The sequence below is a fragment of the Acanthopagrus latus genome, chromosome 21, assembly GCF_904848185.1.
Source record: "Acanthopagrus latus isolate v.2019 chromosome 21, fAcaLat1.1, whole genome shotgun sequence".
In the NCBI taxonomy this organism is placed as follows: Eukaryota; Metazoa; Chordata; class Actinopteri; order Spariformes; family Sparidae; genus Acanthopagrus; species Acanthopagrus latus.
Window position 1 is genome coordinate 15,355,383 of NC_051059.1, and position 22,209 is coordinate 15,377,591.

General features: G+C 40.7%; 1 protein-coding gene across 2 annotated transcripts in view; it reads right to left on the reverse strand.

Moving 5' to 3' along the window:
• The window catches only part of LOC119011518 (vasoactive intestinal polypeptide receptor 1-like), a 37,112-nt gene that overhangs the window by 7,369 nt on the left and 7,534 nt on the right, over positions 1-22,209 (reverse strand). For both annotated transcript variants that reach the window (XR_005072209.1, XM_037084708.1), the window contains exons 3-11: positions 15,085-15,192; positions 12,961-13,061; positions 12,032-12,129; positions 10,424-10,556; positions 9,858-10,011; positions 5,341-5,401; positions 5,107-5,176; positions 4,463-4,557; positions 200-329 (exon numbers count right to left, since the gene is read on the reverse strand). Coding sequence is in view for 1 of the 2 variants with exons in the window: in XM_037084708.1 (XP_036940603.1) it covers positions 200-329; positions 4,463-4,557; positions 5,107-5,176; positions 5,341-5,401; positions 9,858-10,011; positions 10,424-10,556; positions 12,032-12,129; positions 12,961-13,061; positions 15,085-15,192 (950 nt within the window). In the remaining variant the exon portion in view is untranslated. The remainder of the gene's footprint in view (positions 1-199; positions 330-4,462; positions 4,558-5,106; positions 5,177-5,340; positions 5,402-9,857; positions 10,012-10,423; positions 10,557-12,031; positions 12,130-12,960; positions 13,062-15,084; positions 15,193-22,209) is intronic.

Consider the following 22,209-nt stretch of genomic DNA (forward strand, 5'->3'; position numbering starts at 1 on the left):
ATGATGGCATGCAGATCCATCATTAGTGTGATTATTAACACCTGATCTTCTCCTGCTATGACAGCTCAAATCTTTAAAGGCATCCTACTGCAATCATTTCATCTTTGGTCGCTTTTTGTGATCCATCTCAATACAGCTTTTAAACCTGGACTTTCTTGTTTTGCAGCTCCCTGTCTGTTTTCTCTCTGTTGTGTCATACCTGAAAGGATCCCAGCCCCAGCTCGATGTACAGCCTGGCTGCCACTCCAGTGTTCTCAGGCAGGAAGGCAAACACTGTGTAGTGCATCCCAAACAAAGGGATCAGGAATAGGGTGGATTTTGCCAGCCTCCTTGAGGGGGGAAACAAATAACAGAGGAATGAAAGGGAAGAAGAGAGACTAGTCCTCGGTACAGGTAATGTGAAGGCAGATCCTCATGTTAATCCGTATTTAAGGCCTTGAAAACACATTTGCTCAATTAGCTTCTTACTCTGAGCATTTGGTCCTACATGAACAGTCAGATGTTAGATGTATTATTTCGTTCTATCTGTGCTATTTTTTTATTTTTTTTAGGATTCAAGCTTGAAGAGGTTTTACACACAAATCTAGTGAAATGTTGTTTCATCAATAGTCCCAGGCAGTGCACAGTTGTATGCACAAGAGCCAATAAACAAAACACCGGATACAAATGTACCAAAGAAGCATCTATATACTCCCATGAACCAATCAGGATTTAGAAACATTTCAGAAAACATGCACAAAAAAATGAACAAAACACTGTTATTTGAAAGCTGTTCTCTGAAATGCTGCTGCATTAGTGAAATGTCACATTTTGTGAAATGTTGTGTTCAAATTGTTATTGCATTGTCTTAAATGCCACCACGTTGATGAGAGTTTACTTGTGTTACCGTGTTCTGAGTGTTTAATTCTAAATTACTAATAATGTCTTTTAACCCCTCTTATTAAAATGTAGTGTTGCAAAGATAACCTGATAATTTCAAACCAAGTTTTCAGGGGCTTTAAAGAGAGCAAACAAAAAAAAGTCTAAGACTGTAGTTGTAGTCATCGTGGCCTTTTCAGAGTGTGAAATATGCACCCTTATCGGTGTCAGTCCAATCAGCGTTTTACTTTTAAATGCCAGAAACCAACGACGGAACGTAACGTTTGGCCAAGTTTCATCAGAGGCAGACGGGATGTGGCAGATCAAATCTTTAGTAACCTTTGAGAGAAGACCGTCAGCCGGCCTATCAGTGCAAGAGATTAAAATGTCAAAATACAAAACAATGATGCATTGTGCTCAGAGCTTTGGTCGAATCAGTGATGTCTAAATATAGCGTCAGTATCAATTAATTGTGGTGACACTTACTACAAAAAAAATTCTTCACCTGTGTGATGCATCCAATAATAAAAAAAAAGTGTTATTCTCTTACTCTTCATTTTCACATGTGTATTCTCTCATTTTAACTATCTGGGCACAAATCTAACAATCTGGATTTCTCACAGCCAAGTCAAGTCGTAATCTATCATGGATCAATAAACACTGATTAAAGCAACATCGACAATGACGTCTGACGTTTGTCTGGTTCTCTGATGATTACATTTATAGGACGTAACAACAAGTCATCTGAAATGTCTAAATAATTTAAAATAACCACTCCGACCGTGGATAACTTCACTGCTCTGCTGCTGAATGATTGAAACTAAAGAAAATTTACCCATCAGATTATTTTCAAGCCTGTAATAGGATCGTGTCTGTAATTTGTCGCACCAGGGATTTAAACCTTTGTGTGAATGTCACAGATCTGTCTGAATCAAATTGAAGTTTGTAAGGTAGAGATTAAGCTTTTGAAAGTGCGAAACACTCTGTGAACCGGTGGAACAATCCTGTCGTACGCCGATAGAGGAGACGTCTATTTCTGGCATCTGGATCTATTTCTGTGTGCTGCTCTCATTCTAAATTAATTCAGCTGAGCAGGAATCTGCAACGACCAAATGTGAAAAGGAAAAAGGGGGGATTCATTTTCAGTGAAGCCGGATTTCTGGGCTCCCACAGCAGGTACATGGACGCAGCAATTTCTCTTCTGGACTGCGAGGAATCGTTCAGTGTTTCGCCAAGGGATTTCATCAATTCACTCTCCTTTCCCTGTTCATAGCAATCTCTTCAAAGATGCCGCCATCCTTTTCCCAACATGTTCAAATCTCATACTCAGCAGTTTAACCATGACACTGAACAATTGCTTCTTTACTTTTAAAAGAAGAACTTAAAAGTCTTGTGTCCAACTGTACTCTGTGGAGGAAAGTAAGCTTGAGTTGCTCTATGAGGCTGCATTTTAGCACATTAATAATGTTTAGCCAACTAATGCAAATTCACAATGACAGCAAGCTGACACAGAGTTTGATGTGTAACAAATACTGTGCACTATGTTTAGCGCCTTAGATCAGCATGCTAACACTGCACACAACAGAATGTACACATGATGCAATTTAAAGGTCCAGTGTGTAAGATTTAGTGGCTCTAATCTCGACCCTCACCACAGCTTTTTAAAAACACAAAAACTACAAAACACCCTCTTGAGAGCCGTTGTTCGGTTCAGTGGTCCTGAGCTATTGTAGACCAAAAAAATTAAATTAAAAAAAAAGTTTGTTTTTTTTTGTTTTTTTTTTACATATTAAATAAAGGGGGGGGAGGCTTGGGCTGGCACTGGGCTCTTCCTTCTGGCTTGTTCTAAGGTAATAAAATCACGTTACTGCTTAAGCTTAGCATTAAGACAAAGTCAGGGGATCACTAAAGTTAATACAATTCATCCTGAGGAGGATTTAAATGTCTTCCAAATGTCAGGGGATTCCACCTGATGGACCTTTTCCACAGCAGACATTTTGTCGTGGCACGGCTGTTTTGCAAAAGTGTCATGACTTCTCTTTTGCAAATTTGCGGTCTTCAAGACTATTCCTCATGCCATCCTGTCATTCTCTCAGTGCTCACTCACAATTTCCTGCCTAATTATCTCAAGCTGTCGATTGGTATCAGCTGCTCGCATCAGCCGGGCACCTCTATCCAATAGCGCAGCAACAAAACCTTCACTGTTAGCCTATCATATGGCTGCTGTCCTTTTAAAAACCTCCCTGCCTTAGTTCATTCATGCAGCTGGTTTTTGTTTTGCATGCCCCGCTGCCTCCCCATCCACACCCAGTCTTTCCATCTGCGAAGAGTCAACAGCCACTACCAGAGTCTGGACTCCATCAGGGGATTTTTCTTGCTGCCCTTCGATCAGAAAATCTCCCTGTAGTGTCTTATCGACGAAGACTTTATGTCAAAACTTAGTATCACTTAACTGCAGTAAAAAAACATTTTCTTTACTCTGTACTGTCTCTCCTGCTTGAAATTACATTAACACTGGACAATAAAAGTCTGTATATGTGTCAGGAATCTAGCCATTAGTGCTTATAGCTGAGATATTTCAGTCTGGAACAAAGAGGTGGAATGTTACAACAGATTTGAGGTTTCTGTTGCTCCCTGTCACAGAGGGTTATACAGTGGAATGTGGTCAGATCTGATGCTGGTTAGGTGGCATCCTCTTTTAAGAGCTCTAATTGTGTGTGAAATTGGTTTCAATTTTTGCACTCATTCTTGTTGTGGCTCGCAGGCAGGCATCAAAGAAAGGAAGGGAAGGCTGTGCACATTGTTAGGAAATGTTCGGCCTTCCCTTTTATTTTTTCAATCTTTGTCTCACCAGAACACTTTTCGAACATAAGATTTGACCTTTTGCTTTTGGTCACTTTGTGTTTTTCACAGCTGAAACAAACTTTACAGGTTAACGTTTTGTTTTTTTTTTCTTTAAAAGATCATTTACTGACTTTAGTCCCAACTCTGTGGCCATAATCAATATATTTCATATAAATATATTTTATCAAAAAAAAGGATAACAAATGCTGTTGTTGGTCAGATCAGTTATTCATCCTCAGGTGAGGTGATAAAATCCTCTTTAAATGGCAGACGGGAACTGGAAGTGAAGAAAAATGAGTCACATATGGGGCAGTTTGTTAGCTTCTTTGGAGTGGCGCCTGCATTAGCTGATTGGCATCAGCTGCTTCTTTCATCCCTCACAATCAGTGGTCCACTCATCAGCTGTTTGGTTACCTGCTGGGAAGTAACATCCAATCTCATTATCAGCTGCACAAGGCAGCCCTTTGTAGCTTGACACTTCTCACCAGTTGCTCTGTGAGACACTCGCTTGCCAACACCATTTGCTGATGCAGCGCCCCTCCACTGCCCCAAACTCTTTGAAGCTCATGGTATATGCTGACTTTACTGTGATATAAGATTCATATATTCCTATACATCCTTGTTGCCGCCCTGATAGCGTGTAAAGCTCCCTGTAAGAACAACCACTTCTAGACTAAGTCGAACTGTGTGATCGTTTAGAAGGTAAAATCCTTGCCGCAAGTGTCTGAAGGTCCAACCGTGTTAGTAACGTGTGACTCACATAAAATGTCCAGTGTCGTTGTTTCCACCCATGACTGAGGATTTAAGCTTTTGAACAAGAATCCGTATCACGTTGATGAAGATGACAATGTTGACCTGGAAGAGATAAAGCACATGCAAACACATATGAGAAATTACACAAATGACATAATCCACACATACACAAGAAACTAGAGAAATAAAAAAGAAAAGTATTTTAGTGCAAAACAATTCATTCAGCTATACTCACTGTCACAAAGCAAACGGTAATAGCGTTTGCGTTAAATTGTCTTTGTGTATCTATGAATTTAAGAGAAATTACTTTTCAGTGGCCATTTGCTAACCAACTGTAAGTAGGTGTCAAACATTGGATTTCTCCGTAGATGGGGAAAACATGGGGTTGAATTGAGAGCCAAGGCTTGTAAAAAAAACTTTTGAATGTTGGTGTGTTTTATTTAGCCATTCAAAAAGAAAAAAAAAAGAGCAAAAGTGTACAAACGGATTTAACAGAGTTTTTATGCTCTACTTTAACCGTTATCTTAAGTAGCTAGCAAACTACAACTGCTAAAATAAGCCAGTGATAGCCAAGTGAAACGCAGGACACTTTGTTTCAGATAGATAATTTTCAGTCATTCATCATCCACTCATATGTGGTGCTCCATTCACCAGCAGCGAAGCTGTGATTGGTCCTTTAATGATCCACCAAATAGCGACAGTCTCTGTGTCGTCCCAGCAACTGCAGTTAAAGCCAGATGAAATTCAGCATTAGTACGATGTTAACAGTGTCATCAAAGAATTACCACTACCACCGTTTGACATGAAGTGGTGCAATGTTATTATAGCAGGGACGTATTGAAAAAGATGTTAGCTGCTTGCTAAGTGTCTTGTTATACATCATACCCGGTGTCATCATAGAAGAATCTGGTCAGCACCCAAAGTATAAGAACTGTCGACGGGAGCCCTAGAAAGTAAGAGCAAAGATTAATTATTAATGTGTCGTGTTACTGCCAAGTAAAATTAATCTGAACGACACTGAAGCCCTGACCACATGTTTAATGCATGATTTATGAAAATGTTGCCAAGGATATAAAACACTGTGTATCAACCTCATCCGCGGTCCAACCTGCATCTCCAGTGCCAGAAGAAAAAAACCAACAGAGGATAAAGGCAAGAGACAGGAGAGGAAGCAAGATGGTACAGACTAAAATAATAAATTGGATAAGTCACGTCAGAGCGACTCTGGATAGTGAGCACCCACACAGACATAATTACTGGGTAGTAACAAAACAAATCCTCAGGACAGCATTATTTACATCCGCATCTTCCTTAGCAACAAATGCTTATGTTTGAACCATCTGTGAAGGTATTTAGCCGGCTCGTATGGTTTCCTGTCAAAGTTTAACACGGTGATAGCTCTCCTTCATCAACCCTCCTCAGACGACAGCTGTGCTAGCAGCTCTGTGAGTGTCTGCTGAGGAATAGCGGTGGTTTGAATGAATGATTAAAAGCTACGTGCTTGTATTGACAATGCTAAAACGCTGATGGTTTGAGCCAAGGTTATACGTTTAACTTGTTCAACCTTCAGGCTATTCAGTCATAAACGTAGACGGTGCTGAAATCGGGACCAGTTTTAAAAGCTATCCATCCGAAAGTTGTCAAGGCATTTCAAGACAACTAAAATTTCAACCTGATGGTGCCACTAGATGAACATTCAGGGAATAAGTCTGTTGGTTTAACCACCTGTGAACCATGTATTTTTATACAAAATGTATTACCGATCATTTCAACTGGCATCAAAATTCTTTCCGCCATGTTGCTAAAGCCTGTTCTTACACTCAATGTGTCAAATAACGCAGCCTGGCCTCATGACACTTCTAACATTGAAGCTGTAGTGACCCCTCTAGCGTCACTTCTTGAAGTGCCCCTGTAGTGCAGAAGTATAAAGAGTGAGAAAAGTTGGGGAGTCAGGAGTGAGACAGTGTTAAGCGCTACTATTGGCCTAAAAAGGGTAGAAACCTGCTTTTTTGCCCCCTCACAGACCAAAAGAATAACTCAGCAAACATAGAGTTCTAACTTCTTTTGACAACCTCCTCCTCAATTTGCCCTACAGTACTTCTGTCTCTGGAAATCAGAAGTAATTCTAACTATCTTATTGTATACAGTGGCTCCCCCAGTCACCCCACTAAATATTTGCTTACAAAAGCTCCGTACCTGAACAGTCACATCTGCCTGAATGCTGAGCAAGGAACTTTTCCTCATGACAACTGATACAACCTGTGCTCGTACCCTGAGGATCTGCTCAAGTGGACTGAAGGGGGATTTGAGCATCTGCCCTGCTGCCACACTTCACCGCATCCTGCCATAAGTTTGATCTCTCTCCTCATTAGAAATGCACGTGCGACTGTCTCACTTGTCTCGGCACTTACTGAGCATAAAAATGTCTCATTAACTCTTACAATAAGCAGATTGGAGTAAAAAGAGAAAAAAAAACTCTGGAAATTTTGAATTGACAGTTGTAGGTTACGTTAGTTAAAATTTCAAGGAACTGACTTAGAAATCTCAGCTTCTGTGTCCGAAACATGTATGAAGCTACTTCACCTGCCCTGAACTGCCAAAACTGCCTGGAGTTTCTTCATTGCCTTGTAAAATTGTGGCAACAGGATCATAATGATACAGACAGGGGCTGTGAACCATCCCAAGAAACATTTCCCTGGCAAACAGGAAACGAAAACAAGACAATCAGATGAAAATGGGAAGAAAATAGGAATCAGTTGACTGAGCAACACAGGATAACACGGAGGAAAAGCTCTCACGACATCTGTGGAGAGCTGAGGGGAGAAAAGATAAGGGAGGAAACAAAGGGAGAGCGGCGAAAAACGAGAGCATGTACAGCTGCCGTCGCTGCTATTGTGTAAATAAAACGCTCCCAGGTTTTAGGGACTGAGTTATTGTCTGGAGATTTCTAAACTGAATGTGAATATATCATATAGCAGAGAGGTATCTATGGAAGAATCCTCTTAATCTCGCCAATGCATTTCAGCACAGGGCCTTCATCAGGGTGTAAAATACGACAGTCTATTAATCAGCGTTGGACTTGCATGGGAGTCAGGGGGGTTTAGCTTAGACTACATTAATTAAAGATTTGCTGGCTGCAGTTTTATTATGCCCGGCTTGAGCCACCGAAGTGTGGTAAGTAGGCCACGCTCTTAGGTCTATTTCAGCGTATGTTCGCCAGCATTAAGTCACAGATATGTGAGAATGTCCCCTGAGCTGCACGCTGTCATATTCTCGCTTGTTTGATGTGTAGCGCTGTCCCCCGCGCAGATGAAACCGTCGTGATGTCCCCGTTTGAGTGACTTTGTTTTGCACTCAGCTGACTTGTTTGTGAATGAATTCGAGGGCTTTAAAGCAGGTTGAGACTGCACAACTCAAGCATACTTTCATTCCACTCTCATGAAGTGAAGGCCCACGAAACATACAGTAGATAGACAGCAAAATACCAAGTCAATCATAGAATGTAAAACGAGTGTTTGAATGCTGCTGATCCACGGCAAAGACTACAAAACCTTTACCAGATAACAAAAAATGTAAGTGTTTTCCCAACTTCAGCAAAAAAAAAAAAAAAACTTCAGAGAATCTACTCCAGAGAAACAGACACTAAAAGGGGAGAAGGATGAGGGACCAGAGGGAGCAGAACAGAAGAGAGTGTTTTTGATTGTTTTTGTTAAAGTCCAGTCGCAGGCTGAGCCGAACACAAACACACCGACACACTCGCCGACAGCCGAGTACGTTCAACATTTGGAGATAAATGAATGCACAGTCCAGCGGTCAAATTTGCCTGAACGACACGGGGTCAAAAGATCACTTGGCTTTCTGTTTGATGCCTTATAGCTGGAGCTACTAAGAAACCAGCAAGATCAAGCTACATTTTAAAAAGTATCCAACCAAGAAATCCCACCCCGTCCCTTCAGGTCTCCCTCCAAAACACATGAATGCACTTGGTTCCCCGCAGCTCTCGCCGGCCAGCTGAGAGATGTGTGTTCGCAGCTCGTTTGCCACGTTCACAGAGCTCTCTTCGCCTTGTTCTCAGTCTAATAAATACACGAATAAACAACTCTGTTAAACGCCACGGATGTATGAACGCGAGGAACATAGCCATCAGTAACAAACCTCGGTCGGAAAGGAAGCTTCTGGAGCGACGAGCGTAGTGTTTGGATGAGCTCATTAGAGGTCTGTGACAGCCACAGACACCTCATCCTGTCTCCTTCTTTCCTCAGAGTATTTGATTTAGTGAATGCTCTGGGGATTTTAAGACATTTTCTCCGGATACAACACAAGAAATAGGTTTCTAAAATAACTCACCAACTCTAGCTTTAAGTGAGTTCATTTTCCTCACTCTGCTCATCCAATAAAGCTTATCGATAGCAACACAGTAACAATTGATGCTTGGCCTCCAAAAATAGTCTGTGTGATGAGTGACTAATATCGGTGTTTTTTTCTTTTGTTTAGTTTTTTTTTAATATCTTTTAATATGTCCCTGCTTGACTGAGTGATTCAGATTTCATTATGTGATTTTGTGTTTATTTTGTTTGTTATAAGTTTAATGTGCACGTACCAAACAGATGACAAATCAGGTGCGACACATGGTTTAATTAAGCAAACAGCATTCAGTCGTGCTCTGTGGCGTGTATAAAAACGCTGAGCAGGACTGTTTGATCGTGATATTGTATCAAAATGACTACAGGAAAAGATCTAAGTGACTTTGAAAGAGTAAAGATTGTGTTTCATTAGGAAAAGTGAGTGACTGAAGTTCCGATCTGCGTGGCAGACGTCCATAAATAGGGTCGGAAAGTCGTCAGTGCGCATTTGATGAAAAGGAGAAAGAAGGTGAGCAACTCTCCCTCAGAATGTCAGTGCAGGGCGAGATCAGACTGTGTCAGCAAGAACAGTCAATGGACAGTTATAAGAGAGGGATGTTATACAGTAGAGAGTCTGCAGTATATGAAACTCTTATTACATAGATGAACACACTGAGAGAGTTGAACAGTTCAGGCTTGAATGTTTGACCCTGACGAATGTGTTACTCCGTGGGGGGGACTTTTTCTGGCATGGTTTGGGTCCACTCGTCCCCTTCAAGGGAAGTGTCAAATCACGAAAAAGTTGTTCTGAGTGACTGCCCTCATCCAGTGATGAGACATTTCTGCCCTGATGGGCGTGGTTCTAATCATGGATGGCGCTTTCCCCTCTTCATATGGCACGAAGGGTCAGAGGTTTGACGAGTGTGAACATGATGTTTATACGCTACAACCTTCACAGTCGCCACTTCTAGACGGCACTTTTGTTGTTTGTTTTCCTTCAATCTCTCAACCATCTGTATCTGTGTATCCGAACATCACCTGACTGTCATCCCTACTCACCCCAGCCAATCAGGATGTACCACCAGAAGTACTTCCTCTGAGAGACGAAGGTCAGGGCCAGCAGGGTCTGCAGATACATGCCCTCCACCAGCAGCCAGAAGTAATTTGCCAGAATGCTGAACTGGAAGAACGCCACAGCTGACTTGCATGCCGTCTGGAGGAGACACAGCAACGCAGAGTGATTTAACACTGAACCGACACACACTGCTGAGGAAATACAGCAGGGAGGCCCCAGTCACTCACCAAGGGCTTATTAAGATGAGAGGTAGGATGTAGTTTTGATGTTTTAAGTTATTTCTACACAGCAGCAAAGACACTAATGATCTCCTGCATGCATTAAGCATTATTTAATGCATATGATGCATTGTTTTAGACACATTTGTTTAGAAAATCAATCGTGTCAACTAATGAGTGAGTATTCTAGAGAAATGATTCATCAGCTCACCACATGTCTTCCCCCTGGTTCACTCCTCTTTCCTGTCACTGTCCTTGGCTAACTCAATCACACAGCACATGTGCAAATCCGCCCTATGATGGGAACATTATTGACTAATTAGCCGTCTCACCGTGGAGACAGAGCAGTGGTCCAGGTTCTCATCAGCAAACAGCACAGTGTCCTTAATGAAAACGGCGCTGGCTCTCAGGACGAAGGAGGAGAACAGATTGATGTGGATGTAGTTCCTGGTGCAGCGGAACTTCCTGAAAGACACAAAAGCAGACGTGAAAAACAACACTCACAAGCTAGCAAATAGCCTGCTAGCTCGACTTTGCAGACACAAGCATGTAAATAAGCAGCGTCTTTCAAAATGACATCAGCTTTATTGTTTGTCACATGAGTATCATGTCAGACATTAACGTTAAGTGACGTTAAACATCTATAAGGTGTTATATTATCTGTAATATCTATATATCATGTTAGTTTAAGGTAAAAAAAAAAAAAAAGTTACTTAATCTTGCTTTTTTTAATAATTGCCTACTTATCCAGCTGACTCAAACTGGCATGAGCATTCAGTTTTATTCTTGTGGCTCTCACAACTGGTTTTGACATGGATATGTGTCAAGATTTTAGTTGTTTCAGCTGTGCCAGATTAGCTACAAGTTCATTTGGAGATGACACCAAAAGTACACTTATCATCAGTCAACTTCAATAGACCCCAGTTGAACCAGGGCTGTGAGCTACGATGGATGTTAGCTGCAGACAGTTATGGTTTCAGTGTTAGTGTTTGGCTTGGTTTTCTCTCTCAAACAATGCAACTAGCCTGAGGGTTTGTTTATATCCTGTCTGAGTGAATGACTGCTCACTGCTTGTTGCACTTGGTGTCCCATTTTTAGTTTAACTAATATTTAAAGATCTCATCAGCTGATAGTTATTGCATGATTTTCACTACCAAGAGAAGCAAAGGCCAGATCTCCATTATTCTGTAATAGGCTCTACCAAACCCTGCGGAGAAAGATCTTTGCAACGCTGACTTTATTCATCCCACACTTGTTTACTTTGCCACTTTGTCGCTTAATGCAGAGCAGGTAGCGGTACATTCATCTTTTCATCCTCTCTGAACTTGTTTGCTGAAAATGGCTGCAGTGATGAGGAGGGGAAGACCCAGCCATTCTGGGGGCATGTGTGGGCAGGGAAACCAAAAATATGAGTCTTTAAAAGCTGCTTTAAACTGTTCACTTTAACACTGTGTCACATTATGCAGTAAATTAATAAGCTGTTCTGTCATTTCCTGTCATTAACTTGCCCAACTGCAATTTGAAAAACTGTAAGAGTTTCCAGTGTAATAAAATAAAAAAGTATTAGTCACTAAACAGGCTCTTAGGCATCATGCTTCGTGCACAACTCATGCTTTATATGTAAATCCGCATTTCATGAGATGAGAAGAGGAGCAACAACAACCGCATGAATTTGCATGCTTAAGAGGATCCACGAGCCTCTCTGCATAACAACTGCTTCACAGGGGCCTTTACTGATCTAACAGTCGGTCATAGGAAAATCTGGACATTTGTATCTGTGTCTGGCATACTTGTGTTTTGCTCACCACCAGCATTTTAAACACTCCAGTTTGGGCACTGAACTCCATAAATTTTGGGTCAGTGAGCATCGCAGTTGTCCCTTTTTACTGCCCTCTGTCCGTGTGTGTATCGGGAACAGTGTGTGCTGTCCCGGTCCTTACCTGAAGGCTGTAAACACCACTATGGCCGTAATGAGGGAGATGAGTGAGGTGGCATAGCCCACAGTGTAAACCCGTCTGAACGTGGAGAGGTAACTCGTCTGAAGAGAGGGAGAAACGGATAGTGTGAATAAACTGTGATGCATGTCAAATGTATGAATGGGAAATGGCTTGAGGAGTGAAATGTTACACTTAATGTCTGAAACTGTGGATCTGAGTGGGATGGGCGTTACTACATGTGCACTTTCATTATTATCTATAAATAAAATGGAAATGAAAAGCTCAATCATTAATTTGACCCTAACCCTCATTATTTATCTGTGATCAAAGCCGTTCTATTAGACACCACACAGTGTCGATGCCTGTCCAGTGGGTTACAAATTTATGTTTAATTAAGCTTTTTTAAACCAGTTATTAGGAAAGTAATGACAAAGTAGTCAAATAAATGTAAAAAGTGAATAGTTTATTGCTTTTCATAAGGGTTATAAGTAATCTTTAACCTGATATATTTCAAAAGTAACCTTCCAACACTGGTTCCATCGACACATTCAAACTCACCAAATGTGCTTTAAACATGCACGTTTTATGTATACTTGGGTTTATAGGGTGGGAACTGTCACCAATCTTATGCCAACAAACGTAGCAATGGAACAGGAAAAAAACCACGCACACATTTCTTATCAAGACACAAACCAGATCGAGGAACTACAGTATAGCAGGTGGTCAGACTAAAGACTAACAATGTCTGTTTGTCCTTCATGGATTCATCCCTCAACCTCAAAATCGGTGAGGATGTCAATGCTAAAAGTGTCCCTACGTCACCGCGTGCTGCCAGCGTGGCTCCAATAGGTCTGAAGACAAGTGAGGAGGAAGCAGAAACAATATGAGAATGCTTAACTGATTGGCACGATTACAACAACATGGGTGTTTACCTCAGTTTCAGGCTCGCTGTAGTCACTGAAATCACAGGCCTCCTCATAGGGTGGATACATTTCTGACCAGCCACCAACAGTGCAGTTCCTGTAAACAAAGCCTGAAGACAAGCACAAGTTCAAATTAGTTAATTGTTCTGACCATTGCAGATATTTCCACAGTACATCATACAGTGTATTTATTTGTTTTGGTCCTCAGACACTGTCTTTGATAATGTAATAATCTCACATTCCTTACGGACCAATTAGCAATTATTCTGTTCTTTACTGTTGATTTACTACATTAAAACCCATTGATACTCAGATTTGAACATCAGTTAGAGCCACTGACTTTATGCAGCACCTCTGGGAAACAGCATCTTAAAACCAAACACAGATAGCTCTTCTTACTGCTTCAAACTGCCTCATTATCAAGGATATTTTTATTTATGTTCTTGTGCAACAGGAAATGGTATTAAGAAAGGCATTAAAGGTCCCATATTGTTGAAAGTGAGAGTTAATCTCTTTTTTTTATCATGAAACACATTACACAACTACTGTGAATATTTGCGAGAAAAAAAAAAATAAATTAAATAATCCTTATTTTGTATTTGTTTGGCCATTCCGTTGTCTGGCACTTATCCGTGAGGGGCGCGGAGATGTAACCACTGTATCCTCCCTTTTTCAAGGGGTTGCGGGGTCATTGGAGCCAATCCCAGTTATTACTCTGGGCGAAGGCAGGGTACACCCCTGGACGCGCCACCAGCTCATCACAGGGCCCTTACCGATGGCCAGCTGCACATCAGGAGCAATTTTGGGGTTCATATCTTGCTCAAGGATACTTCAACATGCAGCTCAGTTCTGCCCCCTGGATGCTGGGATTTGAACCAGCAACCTTCCAATCACTAGTCAACCTGCTCTACCCGCTGAGCTACAGCTGCCCCCGCCACAATAATGATGAATATGAGTATCTGATATTGTGACAGCCCAGCTATCAAGCATGTCATTTTCTACATTTCAAACTGCTGCTATGCCATCCTGCACACTTGAATTTCAGCACATTTGAGCTGATCCGCTGACTTTCCCCCTCCCAGACCCTTTTGCTCCATTAATGCGTTCAGTCAGAAAACAATCGGTGCTTTCACGCCCTTGTTCGAGTCTACTGGCATTTCGTCCGGGTTAACGTCCACTTGGAAACAGCAGGTGTGAGGAGACGGCTGTCAGCTTCTGGGGTTGCACATGCTGCTGTGCAGGCATTAGCTGCACTGGTTGAACGAAGACCCGCAGAAATGCAAACAGGAACTGATGCCGCCAGCCGCACAAACTCTGGTCTGTGTGAGTGATCTGCAATTCAGATCCTAATGAGACATGATTCCCATCAAGGTAAAGAGGAAAGGACATTATTCCCTAATGATCCTGACCTTATCTCCCTTAATGATACCATCATAATGACGTTTCTTTCACGACAACAAAGCACAAACAGCCCGGCATTTGTTAATTTACACTGTGAGTCTTTAGACTGAAAGACAAAGAAGTCTATATTTTAAGAATTATAAAGATGTCCTTGAAACGCTGATACCAATGCAAACAATAAAAAGGGACCTGTAACCTAACAATTCACTTATCAGAGCACTTTGATTATTTGTGACTGAATAAATAACACCCATATCAAAATATGCGTGCTTAAAAAAACTTTCACAAAATATATATAAAAAAATAATATCAAAATATATAAAAAAACCTTTTAGCTCAACAACACTGCCATGACCACACTATTCAAACTTCAGAATATGTCTCTCTCCGAGTCATCAGCACTATCTTTCGGGAAAAACAAATTAACAGCCCGAGAGGATGTCAGACTATGACGTGTGTGCCCTGAAGATAAGATTTAACGTCATTTCTCCTGCCAAGAACTTTTCAGAGCATAATATAGATTCTCGCCAACAAACACACATGAATAATTCATCCCGTGCTCCTTCATCAGAGTGACTTCCGCCCCGCATCAGCACGGCAGATTATACAGTACAGATAAATATAGTTAGTAGTGGAGCATCAGTGCACCATGAGAGAGAATGAGACTTTGACATTACTGTTTGTATTTTAATTAATGAGGTATTCTTTCCTGTGTTTGACGTGGTAACCAACCTTGACTGCTGGAGAAATGCTGGAAGACTTCATTGCAGGATAAGTTGACCACCTGTCCGACTTCAGCTCTCTGCCAGCACCCGATGTCGTCCCACTCTGTTCTACATCCTGTAAGCACAAACAGATGGAGCAGGAGGGTCAGTTAATAAGTGTGTGAGAGGAAACGGTGGAAATTGTACTGGAGGTGGAAAAAGTCGGATACAGCAAAGCTGCATCGGATCTGTGGTGGACCGATGAGACTGCAACATTCCCCAAATTAAAACTTACAATAAACATCAATCCATCATTGCCTGGAAACATAACATTCACTTGCCTTTTAGGTCTGTATTCATTTTCCTCAACTCACAATGTTCACTTATGACCGAGTTCACAGAGAAACGCTGCCTTTAATCTTATAGGACTGGTTACATAATTTTATACGCAAGTTTACGTGCAGCCAGGAAAACCACATCAGTGAGTTAAACGCTGCTTAAAGATGCAGCGTTACCTCCCAGTGGGTTTGCACTAAGAGCGTCTGACACACAGCGCAGTGTCAATTTGAATAAATATCAATTGTCATTTCATCCAGCTTCATTTTTCCAGATGAACACTGTCAAAGTGTTCAAAGTTTAAAAAAAGTTAAATAAAGATGCATTTCCATATCCATACTCCACATTTCCACATTCTTCATATTGAAATGAATATTTCAAAAGACGGTCTTAAGAAGCAGATGGACAATAGCATGAATTAACATGTGTATGATGATTCATTCATAGAGACTGCAAAGGGACTCTACAGATCAAATAGTCAATGTGGATATTTTGATGTTGCCTTAGATTTGAAACGGAGAGTCATATCACAGCTCATCTCTACCAAATATCCTCTGAAGTCCTCTTCAAAATATAACCGGCTGACATCTGTGCTCCTTCAGGGTTTTATTGAGGGTAATGTCAGTTCCCCGAGCTGCATCCATGTGTCAGGAAACTTGATTTCGGCCACATTTCGTTGTCTAGAAGGAAAGGTTGTGATCAATTGTTATTCTGATGACCTTTTAGTTTTTCAAGATATGTCTGTGTCTTTCCCTCGGCAGCTGAATCCGTCCAAACACAGCGACTAAAACAAGAATATGATCATAGTGATTTCCTGTTCACACTTTTCTTGTGTTTGGATTCTCTGAATTTGATTTGTGGGGTTCAAGCTTTCTGTCCGTCTCATCACATTAATATCAGTCGGCTTGCTCTGTCAACGGAGCTGAGGCTGTCACAAACAAGTTTTCTGAAATGCTGTTGTGTTCTCTGCAGATAGCTGTTTCTTTCTGTCAGAAGGATCACCACTTTGGTCCCTGATACAAGTACCTTGACAATTATTTCATGGACTGAAAGACGGGGGAGGGAAGACAGAGAAGACCCGCTGTGCTGCCGCTGTGATGAGGGCGCTGCAGAGATAGAAATACACTTTCGAGTGTCAAAATATATCAAAGAGGAACTCTTACCAAAATTTGACCGAAAGAATTGCGCTGAATTTCTGAGTCTCGCACAAAGGGAGAAAAGATGTGGAGGGTTGGCTTTCTCATACACTGTAAAACCTGACAAGGAGATCTAACTTGAAATCAAATAAACCAACCAAGAATTACCAAATTAATTGGACTGATCATTCTTAACCTGTTAAAGCATTTCAACTCATACAATTTTAAATGTAAGTTTCAAGGTTTACTTTACTTATTAGTTAAAAGTAATTCTGAGGTAATCGGTTTGCGGACAGCCTGCCACAGCAACAACCAGTAGATAGTCATTTGGAAATGCACTAGTACCATTTTCTACTTGCTGTCACCAGGTAATTTTAATTTTTTTATTCAATTTTTTTTTCCATGCCATTCTATGTAGACCAGCCTTTCTCACAGCTGATCTGTGAGTAGATTTGGCAATTGTATTATCTTAAATTTATTCTCTCATTGTCTTAATTGTAATTGTGCTTTTGCAACTTATAACAAATGTCATGCCAATAAAGCCAATTAATTCAAAACTACTTTATGTAAATGTTTATGAACATATTCCCTCGAAATGTATAATATCCCATCAGCCTCAGCTTGTGTTGAGTGCTATGGTAACATGTTATAATTCGCTGAACTAAGATGTTTTATATGGTAAACATTGCACCGCCTGGGGTAGTGTGAATGAGGAGGTAGGCAGGCAGCTCAGAAGACATCTTGACTTCCCAATGGCCCCATTTTATTTACAGTGTTCTCCATTACATGTGTAACTTAGGCAAATCCTGAGTCCGCCACTGTCAGGCTGGAATATTTTCTGCTTATAACATGGAGCAGCTTGTTTATGCATTCAGGTAAGCAGCTTAAAAAGACTGTTCCCTTTATTAAAGTATAGCAGCATTACTGTGCGCCTGTGAATGCATCAAAATATCAAAGGAAAAACAGATTCTGTTCTATTTATGAATCAGTCAAGGGCTTCTCAGTGTTGCTGACAGGCTCTATAAATTAAAAAAATGTCCTGCTCTCCAGCAAAAGAATGATGAGTTTCTCACAGCATCACACGCTTCCTTTTCTTAAACTGTATGTATTGAAAAAGTAATTGAAACATTGCACCACACATTCACTGACATGGATTCACCCACTCAAACTACAGTATATACAGGTGACCTGATTACCTAGTCAGACAACTTCTTCTCATGTAACCGGAGAGGATATTTCTATTAATCCATGCCTAATAAATCTAAACCAGCAGACAGGTCTTATCCACACTCCAGCAGAGCTGGACGTGCCTCGTCTGTAGATGGATTGCAGTAAAAGCTTTTGTTTCATGTCACACACACCAGGTTTTTCCATCTATCGTCCAGGCTGCAGATGAATCTGAGATTACTAACCAGTATATGGTCTCAGGAGGCGAAGTGACAGTTTTGACAGAGAAACGAATGGACAGAGTGCGTTAGTCCACTCAGATGTATATTAATCACTGTGATAAGTCTGGTGTGTGGTGTGCTGAAAGTATCTGCAGCCATCTGAATCAGCAGAGGGACATCAACGGCACTGAGGAATCTTTTTTCTCAAACAGTTTTTCATGTCTCCCCAAGGCTGAAGTGAGACCAAAACAAGTGTCAAATACATATTCAGCAGGAAATCTCTTCTCTAAAAAAGTATATAAACTCTTCAGATTTCGAGGATCAGTGGTTTCTGACTAAAGCATAAACACAACCAGTACATTAAACTAGGACTCTTCACTCTGCAGGATGACTGTGAACCACTTTTAGTGCTGCGGTGGAGTCATTTGTTTCATTGTGTTCATTCATCCATAAATTTAACATTTTGTTAATTGGAATGGGTCCCAAATTAAATCTGAATGTTTTCAAAACACACTCAGGGAAATAAATTAACCAATAATGTCACTTAGTGTAATATTCAAACCCTTAATATGTAAATTTGATTAAGATGCTGTGACTCATCTACTGGAAAGTAACGTGGCTGTCATGATGTCTTTATAACAAGAGTAGAGTTTGAAAATGTATTTTTGGTCTTCAGCAGTCATGGTGAGGTAACAAAGGATGGCAGCCCACTAGATGGGAAGGTTTTTTTTGCATGTTGAGCGCACGAAAGTGGCAGTATTACATATGTGAGGATGGTGCAAGTTAAGTCACATTTGAGTTATTATGACATCATATACTATGAAGTGTTGAGTGAGCCAAGATGTGAAAATGAGCAGAAGAGATCTGAGAAACAGAGTTTGTATTTTTAAAGCCACGCTAACAATGCTGTTCCTGCACTGTGATCCAGGTTGAAACATCTCTACAGCTAATAGACTGCTGTCAAATATTGTAAAGACATTCATGGTCCCCAGAGAGTAAATCATGCTGACTGTTGTGATCCCCTGATCATCAAAAAATTTGCCTCCAGAGCACCCATCAGCTCAGTACACGTACAGCGACTTTGCCCTCACTGCAGTGGCCTGAGGCCCTTTGCACTGTCATCTCTCTCAATTTGCCCTATCAATAAAGACATATAAATCCCCCCCCCCACCAAAAAATTTAAAAAAAAACATGTTGGCATGCTGCTGTTAGCAAGTAGCTGAAAGCAACCATGTACAGTCAGAGACAGGTTTGAAAGCAACTGCTCACAAACCAAACTATTTAACTAGACTGCAGGACTCCTCATCTGGGGACCAGGAATGGCTGCGCAAAATGTTGTGTTAATCCATCTAATCTGCTCCTCATCTCAGGTTTTTGAAACAATATCTAACAAAAACTGAGGAAGGAACTAATAAAAACGATCTAGTTTTAACTTTTAGTGAAACAATCTTCAACACAATAGCATTAGGAAACTCTCCTTTGTCTATTTTACCCAAATAAATCATAATCATTCAACTGAGTTCACTCCATATTACAAGATCATATTCTGGATGACTGAAAGCTTTGACCTGCTGGTAATACATTGTTCTGATGAAGTCAGATCACCAAAGCTGGTACAGAATACATCCTTCTGGGAACCATGAATGGTTGTTTCATGTTAATCTTGTAGTTGATGATTTTCAGTCTGGACCAAAGTAGAAAGCCAGACTGACATTGCCATCTTTAGTGCTTCACGGCTAGCGTAACTCAAATCAAGAAGATGTTGCTGTCGGAAGTCAATTCTAATGGTAGCAAATACTTTATTATTCAAATCTATGCAACCTCATGTTGGGCCTTTTCATGGAGTGTCTGCACTCCAGGTAATATGAGAGCAGCAATCTGATACCTTTGTCATTCACACAAAGTCAGCGTATCAAATCCATTATCCACTCCTACGCCTGCACTTCCCTATATCTCACAAAACCAACCACTCGCATCCAATGAGAAAGTCGGATGCAAACGAAGTCACCTCCAACCAAACGATAGTGGGGCAACAGTGTGCAATTATTCACGGACGACCTGTGAGAATGATTCACGTCAGCGTCTCCCCTATACTGCTGTCAGTGTGACTCAGACTGATATTCCTGAAGCCGAGGATCCAGGAGGGGCAGAGGGATTGTGTTGAGACACTCTCAGATCTCAGGTCTGTCACTTTGCTCAGTGAGTTGTCATCTCAGAGTTGGCGCTATGAGCTGTGCAGCTTTCAAACTCGAGCACCAAGCAGGTCCTGCAGGTTTTTTTAAAAATGTACGTTAAAAGACTTCCAGTGCACATATCCTCTTATGCTACCAAGACAGTTTATGTTTCAAATGTAGCTGCATTTAATTATTGTAATTGATAACCTATATACTTTTTGACTGATGACAGTTTTAAAAGCAGTCACATAGACATCAATTGTCAATCAAACTCTATTAATAGATTGTAAAGGTCAAGTTTTAAAGTCTTTGGTCACATTTGCCGCTTTCTTCCCTCACTCTCTGATGTGTCATTTATTTTTTGCCCAGAACTTACAGCAGCAGGCGACTAAATGAAACACACCATTAAGTTAGGGGTTTTTCTTGGTTTGAACATTGTTGAAAACATTTGGGATAATGTAAGTACACAACTCAACAAATTATGCAACAAGGGTAGAATCCTTTTTTCTAGACATTTCAAAGGGAGAAAGGTTGCATATCATATCCTTAAAGCTTAAAGGGGCACTTTTATTGTCTACTTTACTATTTCATTTATACCTTTATCTTTATCTCTTGTTTCATTCATGCTATATTTCTATTCTACTTTGCACAGAGCATCTGGAACAAAAACAATTCTGATTCTGATTCTAATGTAGCTCTGGGGAGGAAATTCTGATCAGAAAAAAAGAAGTAAACAAAACTAAATAGAGAAACTCTTCATAGTCATAGCTGAATAAACTGAATAAATGAACTGACTTTAAAGGACAATCCAATTCTTATACTGTTTTACTTTATTTGTGTGCGGTGGACCCTGCCACCTTTCTAGCCTCAAACTGTGTTCTGAGGACCTTATTTTCCTCTCAGATCAGCTTGTTTATTCAGTTCTAGAAAAAAAAATATATTTCTGTGTTTGTATTATTACCTCAGTAATACTGAGGTTGAATTTCTTCTCCAAAACTACATAGTGCTTCTTTAGTGTAGAAAATTCAGCTGAGATATTCAGGTAAGTTTGCTATTATGATGGGTAAAATCTTCCAAAGACGTACATCAATCAGCATCTTCAGCTCATCAATTTGCACAGTAATTATATACGTTTTTTGTTATCTGTTTTACTACTGAGCGTGGTATATGTATGAAGCTGTCGGTAGTCATACCACTAATTTGCTGTTGTTATCGGAACCACTCCCTCATTCAAATTCTTTTGTTTTGGCTTCATTACTCAAGCGGTGCTAATCGGCTATAGACTCTGCCGGGGGGGGGGGGACTTGGCTTCAGTCAGCACAAGACAAACACATTGCTGTAGTTTGTATCCGAAAAACCACCCAGATGCCTTATCAGATCTCAGAAAAGAAATTGTTTGTTTGGGAGAGCTAGAGGAGTGTGACATTAAAATGTGAAATATTGATGTCAGGATAACACAAAAGTAATTTTAGTAAAGACAAACTGGTGCTCTGGAAAAGATTGTACCCAATTTTGAACAAAGCTATTCAGACATGTTACAGAAGGAGAAGACCATAAATAATGACTGCTTTACATTTAAGTCTCGGGTTTCTGCTCTCTGGCAGACATTTAATCTGAAATGCACCTCTTGCTTTTCCTGCTATCAAAGGCAAACATGTCTGCTGCGGAAAAAGGTGGATTCCTGTCATCGTCAGGGCTAACTTGAAAGTGTTGGTGTGGCCGCGTCCGCACTAAGCCCCTACAAAAATAACAAAGATTTCCTCCTTGTTGTGAGCTTCCATCCGCACTAAGCCGCAATTAATCACTTCCAACAAACAATGCATTTCAGTCTGCCTCCTGTCAAGTGAGCCTTGTTGTAAGAAAATCCATTGTGAATAAGATGATTATGCCTGGCAGCAAAGTAGGCCTGTAAATAAAGGACACTTGCAGTTAACTATCTGCTGGGGTTTAGCTTAGGAGGAGGTACAGTTTCTTTACTCAGGGGCTCCGTAGCTGCGCTGAGGTAGTTGGTATCAGGGATTAACAGCTTTTACTCTCAAACATCGAGGTTTCTTATTCCCACTGTGGTTAATGCCAAAATTGGATGTTTGCCTCAAAAATTTCAATTCTGGTTAGAGGG